The 25,493-nt window shown below is 33.2% G+C and overlaps 2 protein-coding genes across 4 annotated transcripts; one reads left to right on the top strand and one right to left on the bottom strand.

Moving 5' to 3' along the window:
• Window positions 1-4,322: 4,322 nt before the first annotated feature.
• LOC123696147 (HEAT repeat-containing protein 6) lies at window positions 4,323-18,853 on the bottom strand. Its single transcript, XM_045642192.1, has 16 exons — window positions 18,514-18,853; window positions 18,186-18,434; window positions 17,691-17,954; window positions 17,315-17,518; window positions 16,846-17,130; window positions 16,413-16,624; window positions 16,023-16,252; window positions 15,529-15,854; window positions 15,217-15,424; window positions 14,823-14,986; window positions 14,357-14,479; window positions 8,894-9,018; window positions 8,018-8,105; window positions 7,125-7,349; window positions 6,163-6,378; window positions 4,323-5,319 (listed from the first exon to the last, which is right to left on the bottom strand). The coding sequence occupies exons 1-16, from the start codon at window positions 18,673-18,675 to the stop codon at window positions 5,062-5,064; spliced, it is 3,339 nt and encodes a 1,112-aa protein (XP_045498148.1). The 5' UTR covers window positions 18,676-18,853; the 3' UTR covers window positions 4,323-5,061.
• A 388-nt stretch (window positions 18,854-19,241) lies between these two features.
• On the top strand, window positions 19,242-25,312 carry LOC123695965 (NK-tumor recognition protein-like). 3 transcript variants are annotated; one of them, XM_045641918.1, is made up of 16 exons: window positions 19,242-19,643; window positions 19,915-20,141; window positions 20,232-20,294; window positions 20,477-20,691; window positions 20,821-21,100; window positions 21,192-21,316; window positions 22,329-22,604; window positions 22,825-22,952; window positions 23,023-23,071; window positions 23,181-23,273; window positions 23,364-23,402; window positions 23,497-23,538; window positions 23,623-23,787; window positions 24,186-24,386; window positions 24,475-24,821; window positions 25,176-25,312. In XM_045641918.1, the coding sequence occupies exons 1-16, from the start codon at window positions 19,367-19,369 to the stop codon at window positions 25,229-25,231; spliced, it is 2,583 nt and encodes an 860-aa protein (XP_045497874.1). In that variant the 5' UTR covers window positions 19,242-19,366; the 3' UTR covers window positions 25,232-25,312. The 3 variants fall into 3 exon arrangements, with proteins under 3 accessions (XP_045497874.1, XP_045497876.1, XP_045497875.1); XM_045641920.1 differs by lacking the exon at window positions 23,623-23,787; XM_045641919.1 differs by lacking the exon at window positions 20,232-20,294 and having other exon boundaries at window positions 19,243-19,643.
• The last annotated feature ends 181 nt before the right edge of the window (window positions 25,313-25,493 follow it).

The raw sequence follows: 25,493 nt of genomic DNA, 5'->3' as shown, positions 1-25,493 counted from the left end.
GCCAAGGAATTTACCAGTTATCCCATAGACGATCGGCGTAAAATACATAGTAACATGCTTGTGTCGGTCAGTGAGTGGGGAACCGAAGGCCAGTATCCTTTTTCTTACCTTTCCCAGTCCTCTATTTATTCCCTCATCAATTATATGGTATGGTATGGTATGGGACCTTTGAAAGTGGGCAATCCATTTGCAGAGAGGTTAGGCCTGCAAATAGGCTTACGCCTCTGCAAATGCACAGGCAACCCATAAGTTCCTTTGCCGGCTATGATAAAAAAAATAGCAAAACATATGCATTTATGTGCAGTGTAAAATAGGTTGGAATAATTATGTGGATTACGAAGCAGCATGAAGTTACTTAACCTAAATAAATATAGTTCAATTTCGCACACTTCGTTTTCATATCGATATCGATTCTGAATACAGAGTACTTACGTTGTAACTATGTAATCAGAAACGTAAAACAATCACGTACCTACTTGTTTAACGCCTCGCTTACATACTAGTAACTAGACGAAAAAATATTTGAAAGCAATAATAATATGTGCCAACATTCATGGCAATAAAATTAGAAGATTTATAAACCTCGATGTTATTACTCATAATGTACTAGGTACTTCGATATAATAAATTTTGTTATCGATTTCTTAATGATACTTATTCAAATACGACAAACCGGTCAATTTATTATGGTTACTGGTATTGTGACTATGAGATTATTACAAATTACTGTAGAAAGTCGTTGCTTATATTTTGATATAGGTACTCCGGAAACTAACTCCGAAATGGTTATTAATGGATATAATATGGTTATATGGCCACGGCTTACTTCATCCTGCGTGCTAATACTTGTGAGAATCGTAGTCTTATTATTATTTTGATACTATAGTTTAAGCATGGATATCCTTTAGTTGTTCTAGAATGTTCAATGAACTATAAAGGACTGTAGTCCATGAAGGATAAAATATATGCTTAAGGATCTCATAAAACTTTTTTTATCCTGTGTGGCCTTTATGGAATGGAAAATTCTAGTATGTTGCCATACAATATCGGTTCTGGCTATAAATTATTTTTAATATTTTTTCCTAGGATAATGGTTGAACACCAACCGGTTCGGAAAGTAACGACTTTTTTCCGTAGATATCAACTATAACAAGTATTTAGTGTCATACATTTAAAACATGCAGAATATAATGCGATATCATTACAGTTGAACTATAAACGAGTGAAATATTTAAAATTGTAAATGTTTGAATATTTATTAGCAGGTAGTTATTTTATGACGCCGTGCACCGATGTTTCATTGCATAACTGGAAATTATCCGGTTAGTTTCTCACGAGCAACGTTCGAGACTTCTTAAGTACTTAGGTTCTAGAAAGTTAAACAGGCCACAAGTCTAACTGCGTTGCGCTTTACAGATGAGAGCGAGAACCATCTAGAGTCTAGACTGTTCTTAAGCGAACCAAGGTTAGTCGTCGCGACGCACGTTTTTGATCCCAAACGAAATGTAGGTTAATTGATATCAATAAAGCTTTTGCGTAAATCGGTGATTGAGAGGAATGAGAATATATTGCAGCTTGTTTCATTGTTTTTTGTCCAGATATTGATGATATCAGCAGATTGTTCATGAATTGAGCTTCTCCGTAGGTAGGTACTAAACTACAAAAATAGATGAATGCTACATATACAGGGGTAGCTCCATTGCGGTACAGCGATAGCAGGACACCCAGTAGGTATATTATGTAGGTACCTAACCGATTTTATCAAAAATATCATGGCTAGCAGATATACTAGCCCTAGAAAGCATTGGACATTTCTAAATAGATATTATTGTACTATATATAGTACTTACCATATATAATAGTAGTAGCCATGTAGTTTGTATCTAGAACATCTTATTAATTCTGTGTATATGAAATCATTCAACCCTAACCTAAAACATAAATATAGACAATGTTTATACATCACGAGCTAAAAGCGTGCTGATAGGCCTTATTAATAATATTGGAAAAAACTAATAACGACTAGTAGTAACCAAATTAAATTCCGAGCGCAAAGGTTATCAGAAAATAAATATGCCGTACGGAAATATTTATTTTAATAAGGATTCATGTGAGTAATTTGTCAACTTATTACCTACCTATAGAGAATGTGTAATAGAATGTGCCATATTCCTCATTATAAAAACAAGTCAATAATTATTTTGAGTTGAAAATATTATTTCAAGTATTATATTTAAAGACGGGAGTCTTCGTAAAAATGGAGTTAGATAAATCCTGAAATTTTCGCACTCCTACTTTCTCCCACCAACCACCAATATAGCATTATAGATGAAGAAAAATTTCACAATAATAATAAAAAATAAGAAATGTTTCTTTCTATCAATTATTTGGAAAATTTCGTCCAGGTTATCAATGGGTATTGCGTAGTTCGAGATACTATACTCTTTACTTGCGTCAATGATCTATAGAGTATCTACACCTAATTAACGTTATCGCTTCCATAAATCCACCATTAACCTTTGCAATTACACCCATAGTGTTATCATTATTCAGAAGCTAAACAAAGCAAAAGGGAATTTATTATGTAATTATTAAAACTAACTCAGCTGCATTAGTCTAGAACGTCAAAGTTATACAAAGTTGCAAATGTAATGACTTATGTTTGAGTTGCAAAATTATCTATGACATGTTAGTCAAAACCGGATTTTACGTAAGCGCCTCCCTGTGCATTGCAAACGTCGCTTCCGTCGTCCCTTATCATTGGTCCGTTTTATATTTTCGCCATCGATCATAAAATGAACAATAATTTATATATAACACTTTGTATATAACTAATACAATATTATCTCTAAAATCTAGCGCTGGTATACTACACACACCGGCACAATTAGCGGAACAGAAACCTATACGCGAGAACATCGTCTGGGATTTGAACGAATGGCAGCAGGTTCTCTTTACTGATGAGTGCAGAGTTCTTTTAAAACAGATCGATGGGAGACAGCGAATATGGAGACACAGAATAGAACGCCAAATGTAGTCGAATTTTGAATACACAGTGGCTTATAGTCGTGGCTCGATTATGGTTTGGGGAGGGATATGTTTGGGAGCTCGCACGGAGTTAGTGATAGTCACAGGAGGGACCATGACAGCAGATCGATACATCAGAGACATTTAAGAATAACATGGTTTTGACTGACCGGTTGGCTTGGTTGGTAGAAGCCCTGCCTTCCAAGCCAGAGGTCGTGGGTTCGATTCCCACCCGGGGCAAATATTTGTGTGATGAACATAGATGTTTGCTCTGTGTCTGGGTGTTATTTATCTATATAAGTATATATTTAAAATTATATATGTATGTTTATCAGCCATCTGGTTTCCATAACACAAGCGAAAGCTTAGTATGGGATCAGATCGTGCCGTGTGTGAAAATTGTCCCGAAATATTTATTTATTTATTTATGGTGTACCATTTGCCCCATTTATTGGCGACGACTTTATTCTAATGCAAGATAATGCTCGTGCTCATAGTGCACAATCGGTACAGGCATATCTGAGCCACGTAGGTATACCGGTGATGCAGTGGCCAGCAAATTCCCCCAATATGAATACGATAGAGCATGTCTGGGACTTCATAAAAAGAAGGGTTAAATCCAGAATGCCACCCCCCAACAATCTGAATGAACTTGGAAACGCATTACTTGAGGAGAGAGAGCGGTTTCCTCAAGAAATCATCGATAACATAATCTGTAGCAAGCCCAGACAAATGGAAACCGTAATCAGAGCAAGAGGGGGAAACACTCGTTATTAACTTTGCTTTAATTTTATTGTTAAATCATTTAAATGCTCACTTTTTTATTTTTGTGATGGTTCATAATCATCTAAAAATTTCACTTATTTCAAAATTTCTTTATTTTTCAATAAAAAATAACGAAGACTTTTCAAAGTCTTTGTTAAAAGATGTTAATAACTTTGTTATTTTGTGTCTAATTACATTTTCGTCAAATATATGCGTTATTATCACATAGTCTCACTTTTTTTCTGTTCCGCTAATTGTGCCGGTGTGTATATTAAATAAAAATATAACGTCCACGTTGACTGCCAAGGCATATTACTTTTTTATATTTCTTAAAGCTGACCCTTTGACCCTAAGCTGCTGAACAAATGAAATTAAGTAATTTTATTATTATTAAAAAAAACAAAATATTTTTTAAACGTAAGTATATTATGTATGAATAATCGTAAAATAGTAAAAATCTATTAAAGTTAATAGTATGCAACATGTGGATGTAATAAAACAAAATCGTATTAGTCAAGGTGATATATTTTTTAAATAAATTAAAGTTCTGTTATACATATTAATAAAGAAGAAATCTTTGTTAAATAAATACCATATAGGTATACATATCCTATGAATTAAAACATATATTTTTAGGGTTCCGTACCCAAAGGATAAAACGGGACCCTATTACAGAGAAATCGCTATCTGTCTGTATATCCGTCCGTCGGTGACCAAATCATGATGCGTGATAGTTAGACAGTTAAAATTTTCAGTGAGAACGTAGATATTTTCCTTTCAGCTTCGTGAGTAGGTATGCGACTTACGTTATCGCGTGATATTATGTTATTTTATATTTTATTTTGTTTTGTATTATTTTCATGTAGTAATATCCCCCTACGCCCATTTTCTTTGTCTTAACAAAAAGAGAACTAGTGTCGTTTCCCAATGTTATCTTTACTCCTGGTTCAAATTTACTCGAGATCGGATCAGCGGTTTATAAGCGTAGAGAAATAGATAAAATCACTTTCGAATTCATAATATTAGTATGGTTACATTAACATACGTTATGTACTATAGACCAAATCCTTGGCATTGGAATTAGCGTGAGAACTGTGAATGTTACAATCAATTTATATATAACTCCACATTTCTTTAAAAAAGTTCTCGGCAAGTTAAACAGGTATAAAAAATCTGCCATACCACAAAGTACACGTGTCTCCTTAACATACCTATTTCCTTAATAAATAAAATGTAACGGCTTATACTCAAGTACTTCTCGATCTTCAACTATACATCCCATATAAATATCTCCTGCAACATTCCCAATGACTGCAAATGCGAATCATTAGTTGCTGTCAAATCAACGGTTACATATTTAGCAGCTTGCAGTATTTTCATACACGAGGAATTTTCTGGAGGCAGCTTCTGATATAGCTGGGTGTACAGAGACTTGGCGCAGTCGAAGTTAAACACTAAAGGGTCCAAAATGTCTGTAAGATCCGATTGTTTGAGAAGGCAACACATGTGGGCTAGAGTCACGCATAGCTGAAATGAAAGAACAATATCATATTAACTAAATTATATTCTTTAATTTAATTGTTAGTTATATGTGTTGAATAAAAATCAATTTAAAAAATACATGTCTTAAACTAAACCATTTACATAAAATATTATTTTTTCTAATCGAATCGTATTCTTCTTTCGAAGATTTGTAAACACTTCACCAGAAAATTCAATTAACTAGTATTGTAATATACCTACGTCTGGAAATTTTTGTGTGTTTCTTTCATTTCGATCGCAGACAGAACTTATGATGTAATGTTTCATGCTATACAAACATACAGTTCTTATCAAACGTATGAATGATATAAATATATGTATATATTTACATTGTAGTACGTTCGCTCTAAAATAAACACGTTTTATTCATAATTGAATAAGATAACCGTGTTGATAATAAGGTAAACAATGTTTAATGAAGTTTACACACTTTATCAAATACGTTTTTAAGATTTTTAATATCGCAGTATGGAAATAAGCAGACGCATCCGCTTGCGTATCTTTGCCGGTTTAAATGCAAAAAATTGTTAAGTTCTTAACTCAAATTACATCACCATAGCGAAAAGTATAGGTATGTAGAACGAGAAATGTCAATTTAATATCAATTATCTGGTCTACATTAACTACCTACAGTATTTTCTCTATACCAATGCGAATATATCCAGTTATTTTTCAGTAGCCTCATTCATAAACGATTATGAGTTTTCTACTAGTATTGAAACATATACATTCACAGAATTAATATGGAAGATAACTTTTTTCAAACATTTAATTTTAAAATTATGTACTTTTAAAAGTCGTGGCGTGCTACTTTTCTGTATAACTGACCTGTTCAATCAAATTATCCTTATGTCTATATTCCGAGTAGTCATCAACATTCGCAGCACACTGCATAGCCTCCATAACACCTCGCCACACGAGCGCATAGTGCGGACCGTAGTGCGTGCGTACACTGGGCGCACGCAACGCAACCGATGCGTTTATACGCACTTTGAGATTCTTGCACTCTTGCGCCAAGTTGCAAAGGCTTGGAAACACTTGGTACTGAAAGGGAGGATAGATTACTTTTCTGTTTATTTTTACTATGGATTTTGAATATGAAAACTATAGAACTATAGAACTAAGGGCGAAAAGAAATACATTTGTTGGGGAGACCGAATGATATGAAATTTAGGTGGACCTAGAACCAAGAGTAAAAATAAATATTTTTGTTGGGCGGGCCGAATTTCATATTTCTTTGAGAAATTATGTAATGTTTTCATATCCTTGTGTAATTTAATTATATTATCATACAACATACCATACTTACCATATCACATAATAAATAACAATTTTCTTATTATTGTTTGATAAATTTTGCCATAACATGATATTGTGGACAAAGTCTACTATGGCGTCTATAAAAATAAGATAAGAAATCTCCGTGGTATTACTAACGAGGTCATCTGTACTCTGTGTTTTTATCTAAGTATGCCAATATTAATAGCAGTCTGAAGCTGTTTAGACCAGACAAGGAAAAGTCCTTTAAAATGTTCATGTTGAAAGATACTTCAATGTGAGTCATATAGAATCGGGGATGTCATAAGCACTGTTTATAACTTCTACTATTTAAAATGCTTACACATTATAAGTTTCCTATAGCCGCAGAACACTGCATAGCTCATACACAAACGAATCTAACTCCCTTTATGCCTTCAATTGGGGAAGACGAGGGAGATTGTACTGTTGTTTAAACGCAACATATTGCCAAAGTTACGTGTTGGTGTCGTTAAAAATAAAAATAAACTTACCTGCCACCCGCTAAAGCTCGTAAACAGCGTATCGTTCTTCATAGCGTTTCCAATAGCGTAACACGCGTTCCACCGCACCTTCATATTTGTCACTTTTACTGCACATTCTAAAAGCTTTCCTATAGCTAGCTCGCATAATGCCTTCAATTGGGGATGACGGGCGAGATTGTCCTCTCGTATCAAACGCAACATATTGCCGAGGGCACGTGTTGCGCTCATTTTTACCTGTTAATAAAAAATAAAATTAATGAGTATGGTCTTGACTGCTATTTTTAAATAAATTTTAACCGACTTCAAAAAAAAGGAGGAGGTTATCAATTCGACTTTATCTTTTTTTTTGTATATTTGTTACACGATTACTCCGGCAATTATAAACCGATTTGAATAATTCTTTTTTTATTTGGTGGGTCATACGTCAGAGGTGGTCCCATTGTCACCAGGTCAGAATCTGATGATGGGATCCTGGGGAAATCGAGGGAAACCCTCAAATTTTGTAAGCAAATACACTGTTTTTCAGAAATTATCTTAATATATGTAGATTTTTGCATCTAATGGTCACCATCGTTGCTGAGCTGATGATGAATGGTAGGAGTATGGGATCTCTGTAACAAAATTATGTAATACCATCGAATTTGAATGTGATTCTACTTTTCAGTTTAAATTTGTACATATAGGTATAGTCTTGAAGTCGGTTTTTGTTTTTTTTTTTTTTTTTAAATTATATTAACTATGTTTAGATTGCATTATGAGTATTGATGTGCGTATGCTTTTATAGTCACTATTCGATATGACTTTTCGAAATATATAATTGGGGTGTATAAAATATATAAAAAACCAGATAGTTTATGTTGATTGTAAACACACATTGTTTATTTATTATTCGTTATTTATACCTTATCATTATCTGCAGCGCAGTTGACGCTAACCTCAAGTAACCGTAACAACAGGTCATCGTCTAATCTCTCCACATCCGGTTCCTCCCTGAAATCACATTGAAATATATTTCATTATCAAATAATTTACACACGTGAATTAATTTAAGGCGTTGGACACGAAATATCATATCTGTGCAAAATGTGATGTCAATAAATGTAACTATCACGCTTTAACTGTGTGTTAAACATCTTCAATTTACATTATTTATGCAAAAACACAAGCATGAGAAAATTTCGATTGTTTTAGTTGCACAGATCACATAAAATTTAAAATTCGAGTAACAAATTATACAACCAAAAAAGGCTAAAATATCGTAAGCGTGGTATTGTTAAATTAAGAAAGAACTATGTGTACTATTAAAAAATAGTCTTTCCTCACTCGTGTTCATAATTTAACCCTTCAATGTTATCATATTGCAACAAGAAATTTATCTGTATACTCAAATGATATTCAATCAGCATACGTGAGTACCTAAGTAAAAGATATATTATGACTTTATTGTCGGAGAATTTCTAATATCAATATTATTATCGAGTTTTATTTATGAGAGGCATTAACAAAATTTATACGATGGTAACACCATACAATAAAAATGCAATTTATACCATACCATAGTAAATATTAAAGAAATCCATAGCAAAATGATACTAATGTTTTTATTTTGTTTCACAACATTTTTCGCTTCTTTGCCGTTCTCCCCGTGGTTGCCTAGCAGAGATCACTGCATAGTGATAAGGCCGCCCTTTGTGCTTTTATTTAATGTATTATTACCCTATATGTATTTGTTTTCTTGCACAATAATGTGTTAAATAAATAAATAAAACATAACTTACGCGTTCAAAACAAGGGCGTCACTGAGATTCGCAAGGGCCCACGCAGCTTTTGTTTTAACAACCAATGTTGTCTCTGACAATGCTCTTAGGATATTCTCGCCACAATCACTTACGAAGCAAATATCCTAGGGACACGAATAAGTAAATTAATAAAGGTCTAACCAACTAGTTTTTATTCTGTGGTCTAACACACTATGTGATATTATTTTGTTTTTTTTTTTCATTGTAATCTGTATTTTTTGGCGAATCTGATCAATTAATAACGAATTCAAGGACTCATCCCATAAAAGGGTTCACCTGCCCTAAAATCCGTTAAGGACGTATTTACAAATTGACGCGCATCAATTTTAGGTATTGAGTCTTACTACTACACGTGCACGGCTCACACACACATCGAAATGCGCGAAGCGGCGAAATTATGAGTAAACTGACACGACTTGATAATTGAGCTTATTTTTATTGCTATGTTTTATTTAACTTTACTTTGATTTGTAAAGTTTGTAACGTTGAATGGTCACAAAAGTAGATACCATTTATCTAATTTCATTGGACAGTGATTGTTTGGTAAACAAGTACTTGCCGAAGTGTACTTCGAAGACTGGTACTGGAACTCATAGACGAGTGGAGCTAGGTGTGCCGAGTTTGGGCTCGTTTTATTAGTAATGTTGAGACCTTACCTCCGGACTTGATGGAATGACCTGCAGGTGTACTTCGAAGACTGCTACTGGAACTAATAGACGAGTAGAGCTAGGTGTGCCGAGTTTGGGCTCGTTTTGTTAGTTATGTTGAGACCTTACCTCCGGACTTGATGGAGTGACCTGCAGGTGTACTTCGAAGACTGCTACTGGAACTAAAAGACGAGTAGAGCTAGGTGTGCCGAGTTTGGGCTCGTTTTATTAGTTATGTTGAGACCTTACCTCCGGACTTGATGGAATGACCTGCAGGTGTACTTCGAAGACTGCTACTGGAACTAAAAGATGGTTAGAGCTAGGTGTGCCGAGTTTGGGCTCATTTTGTTAGTTATGTTGAGACCTTACCTCCGGACTTGATGGAGTGACCTGCAGGTGCATTTACAAAATATGTTTTATTAATTAATGTAATAATATAGTGTCGACTTATAAAAATACTACAGGTTTGCCGGCAGCTTCGCCTGCATCATTTTTAAATTTAACCCAAATTCGGCGCCATTTTGAAATTCTTTGTTAATTGACCGATTTCGTTCAAAATCGATATCTGAGGATCCTTAGGATCACAAAACAGGAAACTGTTACAAAAGGAGAATGACCACGGGTGGTATCGGTAAAATTTTAGTTGTGCCACGTATTCGTGATATTGTTAATTCCTATTTGTATTTATAATGGTCATATGTATCAATATTAAGTCTTAATTATACCGGATAAATTGAAATAATAGTAAAAGTTATTCTTTTGAAACATGTATGACCACGTATGGTATCGGTAAAATACTAGTTGTGTCACGTGTTCGTGATATTGTTAATTCCTATTTGTATTTATAATGATCATATTTATCACTATTAAGTCGTAATTATACCGAATAAATAGAAATAAAAGTAAAAGTTTTTGTTTTGACACATATATCTATCTCTCTTGCAAGCGTCCTGCGTCTTATGTCATAGTTGAATGAATGTGTTCGACGCATTGCATAGAGGAAGACGCATTGTTCGACGTTATTTATTTTGAAATAATGTTTATTACGATTTACTTTTCACATTTATCTTGTAAATTAAAATATTACCTATGTAATAAATGTAAAACTTAATGTTCATCGTTAGTTTAAACTCGATAAAGTATTTTTTTGAAGCGTTGAATAAAACTTTTGTTTTATTTTTATTGTCGTGAACTGCGGCTTATTTACATAAAAACTTTAATCGTTTCTAAAAGTACTAACATCAAGCTTCAAATTGAGCTATATTTCATCTTGACACAATAAGTTTGATTGCGATACCAAGTGCCATAGTCACTTGGGCAATCTCCTTTGAAAAAGTCAACGCCATTTTGAAATTTTCTGTTATTGTACCGATTTCGTTCAAAATCGATATCTGAGGCTCCCTGGGATCGCAAAACAGGAAACTGGTACCAAAATTTTAAAAAGTCAGCGCCATTTTGAAATTCTTTGTTATTGTACCGATTTCGTTCAAAATCGATATCTGAGGATCCTTAGGATCACAAAACAGGAAACTGTTACCAAAATTGAAAAAAAAAGTCAACGCAATTTTGAAATTTTCTGTTATTGTACCGATTTCGTTCAAAATCGATATCTGAGGCTCCCTGGGATCGCAAAACAGGAAACTGGTACCAAAATTTTAAAAAGTCAGCGCCATTTTGAAATTCTTTGTTATTGTACCGATTTCGTTCAAAATCGATATCTGAGGCTCCCTGGGATCGCAAAACAGGAAACTGGTACCAAAATTTTAAAAAGTCAGCGCCATTTTGAAATTCTTTGTTATTGTACCGATTTCGTTCAAAATCGATATCTGAGGCTCCCTGGGATCGCAAAACAGGAAGTACCAAAATTTTAAAAAGTCAGCGCCATTTTGAATTTTTTTGTTATTGTAGCGATTTCGTTCCAAATCGATATCTGAGGCTCCCTGGGATCGCAAAACAGGAAACTGGTACCAAAATTTTAAAAAGTCAGCGCCATTTTGAAATTCTTTGTTATTGTACCGATTTCGTTCCAAATCGATATCTGAGGATCCTTAGGATCACAAAACAGGAAACTGTTACCAAAATTGAAAAAAAGTCAACGCCATTTTGAAATTTTCTGTTATTGTACCGATTTCGTTCAAAATCGATATCTGAGGCTCCCTGGGATCGCAAAACAGGAAACTGGTACCAAAATTTTAAAAAGTCAGCGCCATTTTGAAATTCTTTGTTATTGTACCGATTTCGTTCAAAATCGATATCTGAGGATCCTTAGGATCACAAAACAGGAAACTGTTACCAAAATTGAAAAAAAGACAACGTCATTTTGAAATTTTCTGTTATTGTACCGATTTCGTTCAAAATCGATATCTGAGACTCCCTGGGATCACAAAATAGGAAAATGGTACCGAAATTTAAAAAATTCGGCGCCATTTTGAAATTCTTTGTTAATTGACATATTTCGTTCAAAATCGATACCTGAGGATCCTTAGGATCAAACTCAGCTCTGCTGGTTACGCTGGCAGAAAGATTCGACAGTTAACTGACATAGAAACTGCAAGAATTGTATATTTTGCTTCTTTACCAGCTGAATTTATTAAATTTTGGTACCAGTTTCCTATTTTGCGATCGTAGATCCTCAGATATCGATTTTGAAGGAAATCGGTACAACAAAGAATTTCAAAATGGCGCTGATTTTTTAAAATTTTGGTACCAGTTTCCGGTTTTGTGATCCTAGAGATCTTTAGATATCGATTTTGAACGAAATCAGTACAATAACAAAAAAATCAAAATGGCGTTGACTTTTTTAAATTTCGGTACCATTTTCCTGTTTTGTGATCCCAGGGAGCCTCAGATATCGATTTTGAACGAAATCGGTACAATAACAGAAAATTTCAAAATGGCGTTGACTTTTTTTCAATTTTGGTAACAGTTTCCTGTTTTGTGATCCTAAGGATCCTCAGATATCGATTTGGAACGAAATCTCTACAATAACAAAAAAATTCAAAATGGCGCTGACTTTTTAAAATTTTGGTACCAGTTTCCTGTTTTGCGATCCCAGGGAGTCTCAGATATCGATTTTGAGCGAAATCGGTACAATAACAACGAATTTCAAAATGGCGCTGGCTTTTTAAATATTGGTACCAGTTACCTGTTTTGCGATCCTAGGGATCCTTAGATATTGATTTTGAACGAAATCGGTACAATAACAAAGAATTTCAAAATGGCGCTGACTTTTAAAAATTTTGGTACCAGTTTCCTGTTTTGCGATCCCAGGGAGCCTCAGATATCGATTTTGAACGAAATCGGTACAATAACAAAGAATTTCAAAATGGCGCTGACTTTTTAAAATTTTGGTACCAGTTTCCTGTTTTGCGATCCCAGGGAGCCTCAGATATCGATTTTGAACGAAATCGGTACAATAACAGAAAATTTCAAAATGGCGCCGAATTTGGGTTAAATTTAAAAATGATGCAGGCGAAGCTGCCGGCAAACCTGTAGTATTTTTATAAGTCGACACTATATTATTACATTAATTAATAAAACATATTTTGTAAATGCACCTGCAGGTCACTCCATCAAGTCCGGAGGTAAGGTCTCAACATAACTAACAAAATGAGCCCAAACTCGGCACACCTAGCTCTAACCATCTTTTAGTTCCAGTAGCAGTCTTCGAAGTACACCTGCAGGTCATTCCATCAAGTCCGGAGGTAAGGTCTCAACATAACTAATAAAACGAGCCCAAACTCGGCACACCTAGCTCTACTCGTCTTTTAGTTCCAGTAGCAGTCTTCGAAGTACACCTGCAGGTCACTCCATCAAGTCCGGAGGTAAGGTCTCAACATAACTAACAAAACGAGCCCAAACTCGGCACACCTAGCTCTACTCGTCTATTAGTTCCAGTAGCAGTCTTCGAAGTACACATGCAGGTCACTCCATCAAGTCAGAAACTAAATATGAAATTTATAATCCCATAAGTATGAAAAACTATAAATCAAATCTTTCCCTGGTGTGCCTTGGTTGTCGGTGCAGAATGCGTCAATGATCAAGTTTATTAGGTCAAATATTTTGTATACGTACAGCGATCTTTTCGTAAACGAGGAGCTGCCTACAAGCGTCACAGCGTCTACTCACAAAGGCGTCCGAGCGCCGACTAAATTACTAAAATATTTCATTACAAATTTTTGTACAATAAATCAAGATAGTGTCAAATAAAATAACCCTTATTTCCATGCAATAAGTATCACGCGTTACAGTTAAATATGTGAAAAAATAAGATTTGATTTTAATTTTTTTCTCAGCCTATTTGTAACATTTTGATAGTTTTCTTTGCTACCTTTTTGAGTTGGACATGTCTGCTTACTTAAAATATTTTTTATAATATTATAAACCAAAATTTTCGACTAAAAAATTGCTACCATTTAAAGATTAAGGATTAATCTATCTATAGTAATTATTAGTTAAATTTGGTTTTGTATTATTATGTCGCAAAATGTACCGAAAAACTGCTTATTTTTGTCAGATTCGTAAACGCGTCCTTAAGCGCCGTCACTTTCGCATAATGAAATTAAGTACTGCTTTAAGAGGTACGGTACACTTGTCAGTTCTTTTGTGCCTTTTTAGAAAAGATTCCCATCGTTAGGACTAGGTTTTGAAATTTAATAAATTTTCTGTACTATTGAACCACACTGACTATTAGTTGTATGTTCTTCTGCGAAGGCAGATGGAAAGTATATACTGTCATCGTCTATTGCATATAAAAACATCCTTATTTAAATTGAAATACACTTAAATGCCTTACCTCTCTCAGCGTTCTATACATTACGGTCATAGCAAGCGCTCGCACGGCGGCCGCACGCACGCTCGCCTCTTCGTCGCTACAGGAACCCATTAGCAATGTGCAACATAACATTTGCGTACGGTCCTTGTTATGAAAATTATTAATTTTAGTTACTTAAAAGTAAATGTATTTCCAAGAAATAAATATGTACACGAGTAAATCATATTTTTAAGATATTTTGTTTTGTATTTCATTTATTAGGAAAATTATTGCTGACATTTCTTTCAACACTACATTCAAGTCTTAATTACACTGAAATTCAGTAAGATAATGATAACGATATTTTAAGGGTGTTTACTATAAACAATATAACCTAATGCGAGTTTTCAACCTCACAGTGTAAAACATACCTATTACCCATTCAATCCAGTTTAAAACTTTTGTATGTGGAAAGAAGAACAACCGTTAAAAAAGTGATTTCACTTACTGGTAACTCCTTAAATGATTTCTCTCCTATATTAGCTATACAGTCGCAAACGACCGCCTTAGCTGGAGTACTCTCATGACATTGTAGGACGGTAGATAAAGGAGTTATTAACTTCTCCCACATATAAACACAACGATTTAATGGTGGTGCTTCATCTATTTGCTCTGAAAAAAAAAAGTTGAAATGAAAAACCATTTCTATTTCTGAAACATAACCCTAAAGAACCTAGCACTTATTGGTTAAAGTACCTTGTTAACATTAAGTCAGAAAAGATAATGCCTTTATTTTACGAGATAATACAATGCACATAATATGTGACACTAGTATGTGACACAATGTGTGTAATTTTTTTTTTTATTAAATTTATTTAATAAACTTTGAATATTGAACTCACCTAATTTTTGTATAGCATCCCCAATAATACTTATTAATCTTGCAGTTTGTAACACGACGTCTTGGTGTTCATGAACCAACATTTCATATAAAATATCAGACAATAGCTTTATATGCGGTTTGAGTATTTCAGCTAAATGGTGAAACGCAATGGCCGATAATACTTGAAGTGATTCCAAAATCACTGGTATTGCTGATGGCTTACAATTCTACAAATATAATATATTGAATTTTTATTCCAGAAATTTCTAAAAACAAGAAATATTTTAAAAAGTTCTGGCTAATTTTTTTTTATTTACAAGTGCATACTTACAATTCTCTCATCACCTTTAAACATCCAACCTAAATTCTTAAAACAAATATCTAAGATCCATGTATTAAAGTATGACGTATTTTTATTATCTTTTTCGACTATCACTTCTACTGGTTCTATTGCAGTGAAGATTTCATCATCAGAATAGCCCTCTTCAAAATCATCACAATCGTCCATGTTTGTTTTATTTTCTTTATTTGATGAATTTGCAGTACTCTTGCAATAAGAAGCATCCTTACGTATTGCTAAGAGTAATTCGTTAACTTTAGGATCAATGGATAAAACGCATCCCATAGTTATCAATGCACCAACTTGAAGTGTGACATCTGAAAATATTTATGATTTTATATTATTTTTTTTTTTTTTATCGAATATTAAAAAATACAATTTAAACAACTGATTGGTTGATAATAATCTAATAATAACAATAAACAAACTTAATTAATGTAATTTTGGCACCATCAAGAAAAATAATTGAAAAAATTCTTACATACCTCTATGTACCAAAAATCGTCTGGTAGATTTCACCAAATCACTAACCAAACCTTCTTGCATTTTATGGTATGGTGTTGCTTGAACTAAAGCAGCACAACACTTCAAAGTGACTATGATTACAGCATGGCTTCTCTCACTATTTAGTATATCTACTAGGATCTTATGCATACAATTTATAATGTATCCTAAGGACACTGAGAATGGTATAAAAGATGTGTTTGACTTTTTGCTGTAAAAATAAATAAACGATTTGTTTGGATATAAAACAAAGAAAAATTTTAACTTCAGTTATGTACATAATGTATCAATAAATACTTTTATCTGGCTAAGGAAATATTTAAGTAATAAGTTAGCATTTTAATAAAAAGATAAAAAAATGTATAAAATACCTGACTTCAGCTTGTGCCAAATACATTTTAGAGCCCGATAATAAAGCTAAAATAACACTTAAGGCACTTGCTCTACTACTGGCTATAGGATCTGTAACTGCACAATATGCCAGACTTTTCTTAGAATTTTCTTCAGCAAGCCAATTGTTAACATCAGGTGAATCAGGTAAGAAAGCCCACCAATAGCCAAATAGTTCTTTCTTATCTTTTATCTATAAGGGGAGTAAAATTATATAAGGCATGTCATAGTTTACAGTTCCAAATAAAGAGTGATCATAATTAAAACACCATAAAATTTTCCAAAGAGAATACCAGAATTTTTTTCTAGTCTATTCTAACTTTGGTACCTTTTATAAAGGTTTTATGACATTGAGGAACAATATTAAGTGTAATGTGTATCATATTTAAATAAAGGCAGTATTAAAAGACTTACCTTGAATAGAACTAAGAACAAATTAGCAGCACTCTGCCGTACCCTTGATTTCAAAGCTACAAGCTTTGCCTCTCTACTGTTTTCCACATCAGAAATATCTGAATCACTTGTTAAGGCCCAACAGGTCTTAGCTTTCACTGGTTCTAAGTAATTTTTACTGGCTGGTTTGTAAGCAGAGTTGTTTTCAAAATTTTCCACATCTTTCATAAGGCTGCGATCAGACACTGGTATTTCTTTTTTCAAGCTTTCTATTGCATTGTTCCTTTGTTTTCTTACTTTTTGTTTCTGGTATGAAATACAAATTTTTTTTTAGTGTTGTCATATTATATCATATCTTTACAATATACACACAAGTAACATAGAATATTTTGAACAGTAGATATCATTCCAGCTTTTTTTTACAAAATTTTAATAGTAATACTAAATGATACTCGGCAATACAAAATCTATAACATAACTATATTCATACCTTGCCTCCTCTTGTAGTGGGTTTAACAGGAGCTATAGCAATACTTTGCTGGGCAGGTAGTATTTTTTCCGGTTTACTATTTTGTTTAATCAAGCCATACAATATGAAATACTGGCATATGCCCATCAACTCTGGTAGAGGTATTTCTGTTGTATGATAGTTAAAGTAAACATGAGCCAATACTCTTAAGGCTGTTATAACAATCTAAAAGAAATAATTAAACATAACTTATTTGGCAATCAATTTTCTTAAAAAAGGTATCAATAAATAATAATAATATATAAAAGCTTGAGCTTTTATTTTATTTTACCAAAATTATTAATTAAAACATAATCCTGTCATATTTAATTTTCACAAAATGTGGTAATTTTCTTACCTTACAATATAAAAATTCATCTTGATTTTTCATAGAACCTTTCAAGAGATATTTAACAACAATACATGAAATATGTTCCTTTATGTCCTGTGTTAATTCTGTATCATCACTTAATTTATCCTCAATTGTTGGCAGAAGACATAATATACATTTCAATACAATAAGTGTTATTTGGGAAGAATTTTGACCACTTTGGTTGATGTTCTTATCTGCTTCTATTAATTTTGTAAGAAGACCATTCTTACCAATCAACTCATTGATGAACTGAAAGGGGACAAAAATAATTTATAAATAATGAAAATGAAGAAGTAAATTAACACTGTATAAAAGATTGCTATTGTATTATCATACCAAAGAGCATGAGGTTAATTTTGCTTGTATTTGATCAATAAATTTGTTTTAAACCACAAGTTAAATAGACAACTTTGGTCCTTTAACTATGAAACTTTAGTCAAGTTTCTGATAAGATACCTATTTAAAAAATTAAGTGTTTACCTTATATCCTGCTTGTACATTAACTTGCAAAATACATTGCAAATTATGTAAAATATCAGGCAAAACAACATCTGAACATGTCTTGATACATTCAATATGCCATGCTATTACCTTCCCTAGGTGGTCATTTGATATGGGTATGTTTTGCTTGGTTATCACACTGTTGAATAAGTGTGATGTTTTTGCAGAAATAAACTCATCTACAGGTTTTATATACAAGCACAGGACGTTTAATAACGAAGTAATATCCTGAAAAAAAGGTTTATAGATTATTTTGAATATAAATTATTATGATTCACAGAAATTTTAATAAACAAACATATCTTACATTTCTTTTCAGGAACAGCTCCGCCTTATAAGGCAATGCATTTAACTCATCTATGAGAGAATTTATCTTTCCTGAATTTTTTTCTTTACCGTATAAAATACTACAAAGTTCTTCAGAGAGTAAGGAAAAACTCTTAGAATTCATCATAATGTTTTGATTCATGATAATAATTATTCATTAAAATCATTGGATATTAAAAATGGGTCGGTCAGTTCACATATTATATTTTGCAGTGCTTACAGCGCCGAATAATGAATTTGTAAAAAAAATAAAGGTAAATTAATTTAATTTATGTTAAAAATTAAATTCGTGAAAATATGTGTAATTTTTTTTGTGACACACTTATTTGACAGATGGACATTTGTCATATTTATCAATGTCAGATGACAGATGTCAAATACAAAGCTTTTTTTTCTCTCTTATTTTTGAGGCTTGAGCATTTAACTTTTTGCCAATAATATGTTATAAACTGTGGTAAGCCGTCGCTTGCATTACCAAAAAAATATTTATTCGAAAGTGGTTTCGATAGTTCTACTAACGAAGAGTACACATTGAAGGTAACATAAAGCATGGATAACTCCATGGTAGAGACGATATCGTACTATTTGTTGCCTGCGTGGTCATAATCAATTATCAGTTACGTCGCGTTTAATCACAGCGTTTAACTGTGCTTACGAGTCACCAAAATATGTCTTATAATTGTTCGCGTGCTACGTGAAAACAAACCAGAAACAAATAAACACCTTGAGAACATTATTGATCTCACAATTGATCTCTAGCTACAATTAAAAATAAAAATAAACACAAAAAAATATTTTTTGACGTATGATTTCTGTCTACAATCTTCTAAAAAATGTCGTTTGTGAAATTTAATCACAAAAAAAGAGAAGTATCTCATCACCCATGGGAACGTGTGATAAAGAGCCATAATCTTAAGAATCTTAAATATGCTCACAATTCAGTACAGAATCCTGAATACCCCAAAACAGAAAATAAAACGCAAATTGTAGACAGAGTAAAGTTTACCATCATAGGAGATCAAGTTACAAAAGAATTTAATTATTGCGTCAACATAGCAACTGGACTATATAAGTACCGTTCGAAATTATTTGATGCTCCATCTATAAGAGGTATTTGAATTAAAATAATATGTATTGCAAAACATTTATTTGACGTGAAGTTCTAAAAACAGATAATAAACTTATTCTCCTAGATCTTTCTCGTATCTCTACTCTACCTACCAAACGTATAATAATAATATATTGCACAGCAGTAGTTCAGTGAATAATGATGCGAGAGATCTTTTATGAATGCATACAATTCATCGCTACATAATATGTTTACTTATAACGCCTACTCAGATTTCCTTTACAATAATTTAACTTGTATTTTTTCCTGTAGGAGTAACAACAGTAGAGTGGCCACAAGTTTTGAATGATTTGAAAAAGCAGTTTGGCGGTATTGCTTTCTGCTTGACTAGCAGCGTAGCTATTATTCTGAATGATAAATTTCTTGGCGGAGAAAAAGAATTTAAAGACATAATAAACGCTAAATATTATTATCACATAATTTTGGATTATTACAAAGAAGGTGTCGATCAATTCGTAAATTACATTCGCAACTCTGGGGTATGTCGTAAATACTTCGCATCGTATAATCAGTTATAAAATTTGATAATAATTAAATACCATGCTTAAATTTTTCATGTTATCTTTCAGAGACCTTGTGCTTATATGCACATTTCAATAGATTCATATCCGATCGGTACATTAGTATTTATGGTTAGTTTTCATACTATTTACTCAAATATTTGAAATCCAGACTACCCACAAAGATTAAGTTGGAATTTTAACAGGAGGAAGTACCTTCCCCCATTTCTCACCCAATTTTGTACCCCATTTCTCATATTTTCTTTCAGAGGCTGTTATGAGTTGAACCTTGTTTATTCATTATTATTTTTCAGCTTTATGCGGATATTGTACCAAACACGAGTGTAAATTTTCTAAGACTATGTCAAACCACTAAAGGCGGTTATTCCGGGACACCCGTTCACCGCATCGTCAAAGATTGCTGGATACAATGTGGTGGATTTGGTTTGAAAAGTATCGATTTAGATTGTGAAAACTTTATTGTTCCTCATGATAGACGTGGCGTTTTATGCATGGCAAACGATGGGAGGTAGTTTGATAATTGTTTTGTACCCAGAAAGCAGTACGCGCAATATGCACCTACATTCTTACGTAATCATATCAGAACTGAGAGTATATTATATTATCAAGTTATTAGAATTTAATCTATTATTTTTAGGCACGTCGATTGTTCCACCCAGTTTTTTGTATTACTTCACCCAGCACCCTGGATGGCCCAGAAATATGTTGCTTTCGGTCAACTTATAGACGGAGAATCTGTTTTACAAAAAATTGAATCCATTCCTACTTGGTATGAGTCTCCTTCAGTAGAAATTCTCATATATAAAGCTGGAGTATTAAATCTCGAATGTCAGGACATAATAATTAACAAAGGAACCAATGCATATATTGATGGGCATATAGAAGAACTTGTTTCTTTGGGAAACCTCTTTATTGAGGTTAGTTTTGTCATACTTTAATTATATTGAAGTATTATCGGTAATATACATTAGTAAGTAGAGTAGTAAAAAATTATTAAATTCATCCCAGGAAATTATGGCAAAAACATTTTTGGAAATAGAGCTGCGAGAGTTAGCACTTATAGAGGAACAAGTTCGAGGAGAAGGAGAAGGATCTGTTGAAGAAGAAAAAAAGAACATTAGAGCTACACAAAGGTAAGTACATATAACTAGTACTGCCATACACACATTGGAATATAATATACACACCGGCACAATTAGCGGAACAAAAAAAAAGTGAGACTATGAGATAATAACGCATATATTTGACGAAAATGTAATTAGATACAAAATAACAAGTTGATTAACATCTTTTAACAACGACTTTGAAAAGTCTTCGTTATTTTTTATTGAAAAATTAAGAAATTTGAAATAAGTGAAATATTTAGATGATTATGAACCATCACAAAAAAATAAAAAAAGTAAGCATTAAATGATTTGACAATAAAATTAAAGCAAAATTAATAACGAGTGTTTCCCCCTCTTGCTCTGATTACGGTTTCCATTCGTCTGGGCTTGCTACAGATTATGTTATCGATGATTTCTTGAGGCAACCGCTCCCACTTCTCAAGTAATTCGTTTCCAAGTTCATTCAGACTGTTGGGGGGTGGCATTCTGGATTTAACCCTTCTTTTTAGCAAGTCCCAGACATGCTTTATCGGATTCATATCGGGGGAATTTGCTGGCCACTGCATCACCGGTATACCTACGTGGCTCAGATATGCCTGTACCGATTGTGCACTATGAGCACGAGCATTATCTTGCATTAGAGTAAAGTAGTCACCAATAAATGGGGCAAATGGTATAACATGTTCTTCTTAAATGTCTCTGATGTATCTATCTGCTGTCATGGTCCCTCCTGTGACTATCAATAACTCCGTGCGAGCTCTCAAACATATCCCTCCCCAAACCATTATCGAGCCGCCACCATAAGCCACTGTGTGTTCAAAATTAGACTATATTTGGCGTTCTCCTCTGTGTCTCCATATTCGCTGTCTCCCATTGATCTGTTTTAAAAGAACTCTGCACTCATCAGTAAAGAGAACCTGCTGCCATTCGTTCAAATCCCAGACGATGTTCTCGCGTATCGGTTTCTGTTCCGCTAATTGTGCCGGTGTGTGTATATGATATCGCAAAGATTATAGCTTTACAAATAGATTATTTTCAGATTTATTCGCAAAAAAGAAGAAATCGAGAAACAAATTCAAAAAAGTCAAACCAATCATCCGCGACCATCAACGGCCGTGAGTGAAACGGCAGACGAAAATAATGATTTTGATGTAGAGGTATACGACTATGAGCCGGAGGAACATCAGACAACTCCCTATAAACACATGTCGCTGAGCACATTGAGCGTAAAGCACCAGCCAGAGAGATTGTATTACATACCTCTGACGGATGTTCCTTACCCGGGAGAAAAGGATTCAACTTATAATTTAAAGAAGTATGTCTTTGATGAATAAATAAATAAATACTTTTTGTTAGTTTGGAAAATTTCCGATATGATGTACTTAAATAGAAAGTATTCATTGTCATCCATCCCAAAATTTTAACATCATAGGTTGATATCACTACCATTTTTTCCTACTCCTGAGCCATCACTTCTCGTTATAATATAGAAATACCTGTTGTTTTATCTAAATAAATTCAAACATTTTTTACAGATTCTTAAGAGGCGACTATTGTCTTGAATCCGATTTACAAAATGAAATACCCAAAAAAGTAATTGCTCCACAAGATTCCTACATTTCAGATGTTTATAAATTTGATGACGACTCGGACGAAGCTTCGTGTAAGTGAAATAAATTAATAATGAAGCTGCGTTAATTAGTATTGATTGCTATTTAATTTTATTTTTACAGTAAAATCGCTTGAATCAGAAGAAGAGAGGGAAATACGAAGATATTTAAAGTAAGTTTAACTAGTAACAAATAATATTATGGAGAGTCTTATAGATAATTTATAAAATACCTTACAAAGTAACTCACAATAATTAAAAATGAACCCATTAATTTTGTAGGCTTAACGTGGATCGTGTCAGCTTTGCCGGCGGAGTAATCAAGGGCATCGCTCGAGGTGTTGGCCAGGTCAATATATTCGACGGTACAAGAAAGTAAGTTTACAAAAAATATTTTTTAAAAAGTTTGATAAAAATGAAATGTTCGGAAAACTTTTTTTTATATTTTTTTTTTACTAATTATAGGTCAGAACTAATAACTGATGAAGAGCTGAGAAGGTTTAGGTGATGTATATGAAATTTTGACTTTACAGTATGAATTATATCCACGTTTCCTATATGTGGTAAGAATTTGTATTATTTTTCGAAATGGTTACAGAATACAATCTATAGACCGAAGATCGAGAGATTACGGGGATAAGTAAGTTATTAGGTATCTTTAATAACTTGTAACGTGATTAAATTATATTCATAATATTATGATATTGTGTTCTTTTTCGCATAGAAAAGTTTCCATAAGCATTCCATGGGGTGTAAGGGAACCAAGCAAGATAAAACGGCGTCAAACTGGCTTTGTCCGTATGGAGGACTTGGAAAAGATCCATATAATACAAAGAATTAGTTCACAAGACTCAAATGATTCAGATAACGGATCTTATACAAATGGCCGGTATTTTTTTTTTGTATCTTTTTTTATTTATTCATGTTTTTTCAAATATTAATTTTTTTTGCCGTGATTTTAAGTTTTAAATTTTAATGTCTTTAACGCTTATCGAACGCATTGTCGAATACAATTAATAAAACCCGAAACCATTAAAATCAAATTTAAGTAAGTAGTACCCACTACTCAAGACATAATCAAGACGTATCTCAATGCCCATGTTCCATTATTAAAAACATAACAAATCGTAAAACAGATATTGATCGAAATGCAATCTAGGTACCTATCTCCAAAAACGCGATATATTTATCCAGTTACGCCGTAATACATTTTTAGGACTTCTTTGCGGCACTAACAATACGCCAACTAGTCAATTTATTTATAGTTTTTTACAATAAATCTTCTAGCAAGGTAAGGATTGCACAATCGGCGGTGGCCGCGCAGACGGGATCCCGACCAGCCCGTCGCCCAACAGGTTTTGTTAAACCAGCACAATTGGAATATTCTGACTCCGATATGGAAGTCAGACGACAATCAGTACTGACTCGATTATATGAGAACCTGTCGAATGATGAAGATATTGGTGGACCCACTCTAAAAGAATACAGGTTAATTTATTGTTTCGTCGAATCCACCACAAAAGATTTATATTTGCAAAATATTTCTATATAGATGCCGTTATATTATCGCTTTCAGGCCCTTTGGGGAGACGGAACATAAAAATCTTCTATTGACGTATTCACCGAATTCTCGCATCAAAAGCGATGAAAATACACGGGAGAAATATTTAAGACATTCCTTAACAGTAGAAGAAGTTTCATATGACAAAGTTATGAACTTACAACACAGTAAGAAAGTGGCTCGAAAGATATCTTCTGATTACGTAAAAACTATCGACCAAATGGAGCAAAAGGCCGATAATTCGATTAGAAGCGTAGAATACGCAAAGAATAGGCCTTCGATGTCAGTCTCGGCTTATCAAGCGAAGAATTTGAAATATGAACTTGAAAAGAAGAATGCGCAAGAAACAAACGAAGGGAAAGGTAGGTCCAATGCTATATAAAACTAGAGATCCTAAATATTTCCGGAAGATTTACATATCACAATTCTTACGAATTGGTTTGTTATTGCAAGAATCAATATGCTTACCTACAGCTTATGGTAAACAAAAATATTTTTGGAGCTTGAATTTGACGACGAAATAATCCCATCCCAATTCATTAAATCCCATCCTAATTAATTAAAATAATAAAGCCCTTCCTGCATACATTACCAATTATAAGACATAAATATCTATATTTTTTTTCTAAAATAAAGATTCAGTTTTTACCATTATGAAAACTGAATTGTCACTTTTATATAATTATCTTATTAATTAATTTATTTCTAAACGCAAGGATTACGATTGCCTGGTGACACTCCATTGTATTCCATGTCTGATGCAAGTAAATAATACGGCCTGATGGAAGAACTTCTATAAAATACCCATGAAATAATTTTCATAACAATGTTTTCTAATAAATTTGAAGCTATATTAAATTTTATGAACTAATTATTATATTTATATGTATAAATTGTGATTTTTTTTCCTATAAATTTTAAATTTCACAAAACATGTGCGTTTTTTATTTAAAGCGCCAAGTTCCTTTCTCAGGTACAGGATCGAAATAAGGAAAACAGATTTTTTTTTTTTCAAACAGAAAATATATTTCCAT

This window comes from Colias croceus, chromosome 12 (genome assembly GCF_905220415.1).
Source record: "Colias croceus chromosome 12, ilColCroc2.1".
Taxonomy (NCBI): Eukaryota; Metazoa; Arthropoda; class Insecta; order Lepidoptera; family Pieridae; genus Colias; species Colias croceus.
Note: the sequence above shows the minus strand (reverse complement) of the source record. Positions and strands in the feature narration are given on the sequence as shown.

Excerpts from the sequence above, each read along its gene's own strand:
- LOC123695965 (XM_045641918.1), top strand. The coding sequence starts at position 19,367 with ATGTCGTTTGTGAAATTTAATCACAAAAAAAGAGAAGTATCTCATCAC. Across the intron at positions 20,142-20,231 it reads ATTACATTCGCAACTCTGGG|AGACCTTGTGCTTATATGCA; the intron begins GTATGTCGTAAA and ends GTTATCTTTCAG. Across the intron at positions 21,317-22,328 it reads AACATTAGAGCTACACAAAG|ATTTATTCGCAAAAAAGAAG; the intron begins GTAAGTACATAT and ends GATTATTTTCAG.
- LOC123696147 (XM_045642192.1), bottom strand. The coding sequence starts at position 18,675 with ATGAATCAAAACATTATGATGAATTCTAAGAGTTTTTCCTTACTCTCT. Across the intron at positions 17,955-18,185 it reads ATGTACAAGCAGGATATAAG|TTCATCAATGAGTTGATTGG; the intron begins GTAAACACTTAA and ends GTCCCCTTTCAG. Across the intron at positions 8,106-8,893 it reads GACGCCCTTGTTTTGAACGC|GGAGGAACCGGATGTGGAGA; the intron begins GTAAGTTATGTT and ends ATGTGATTTCAG.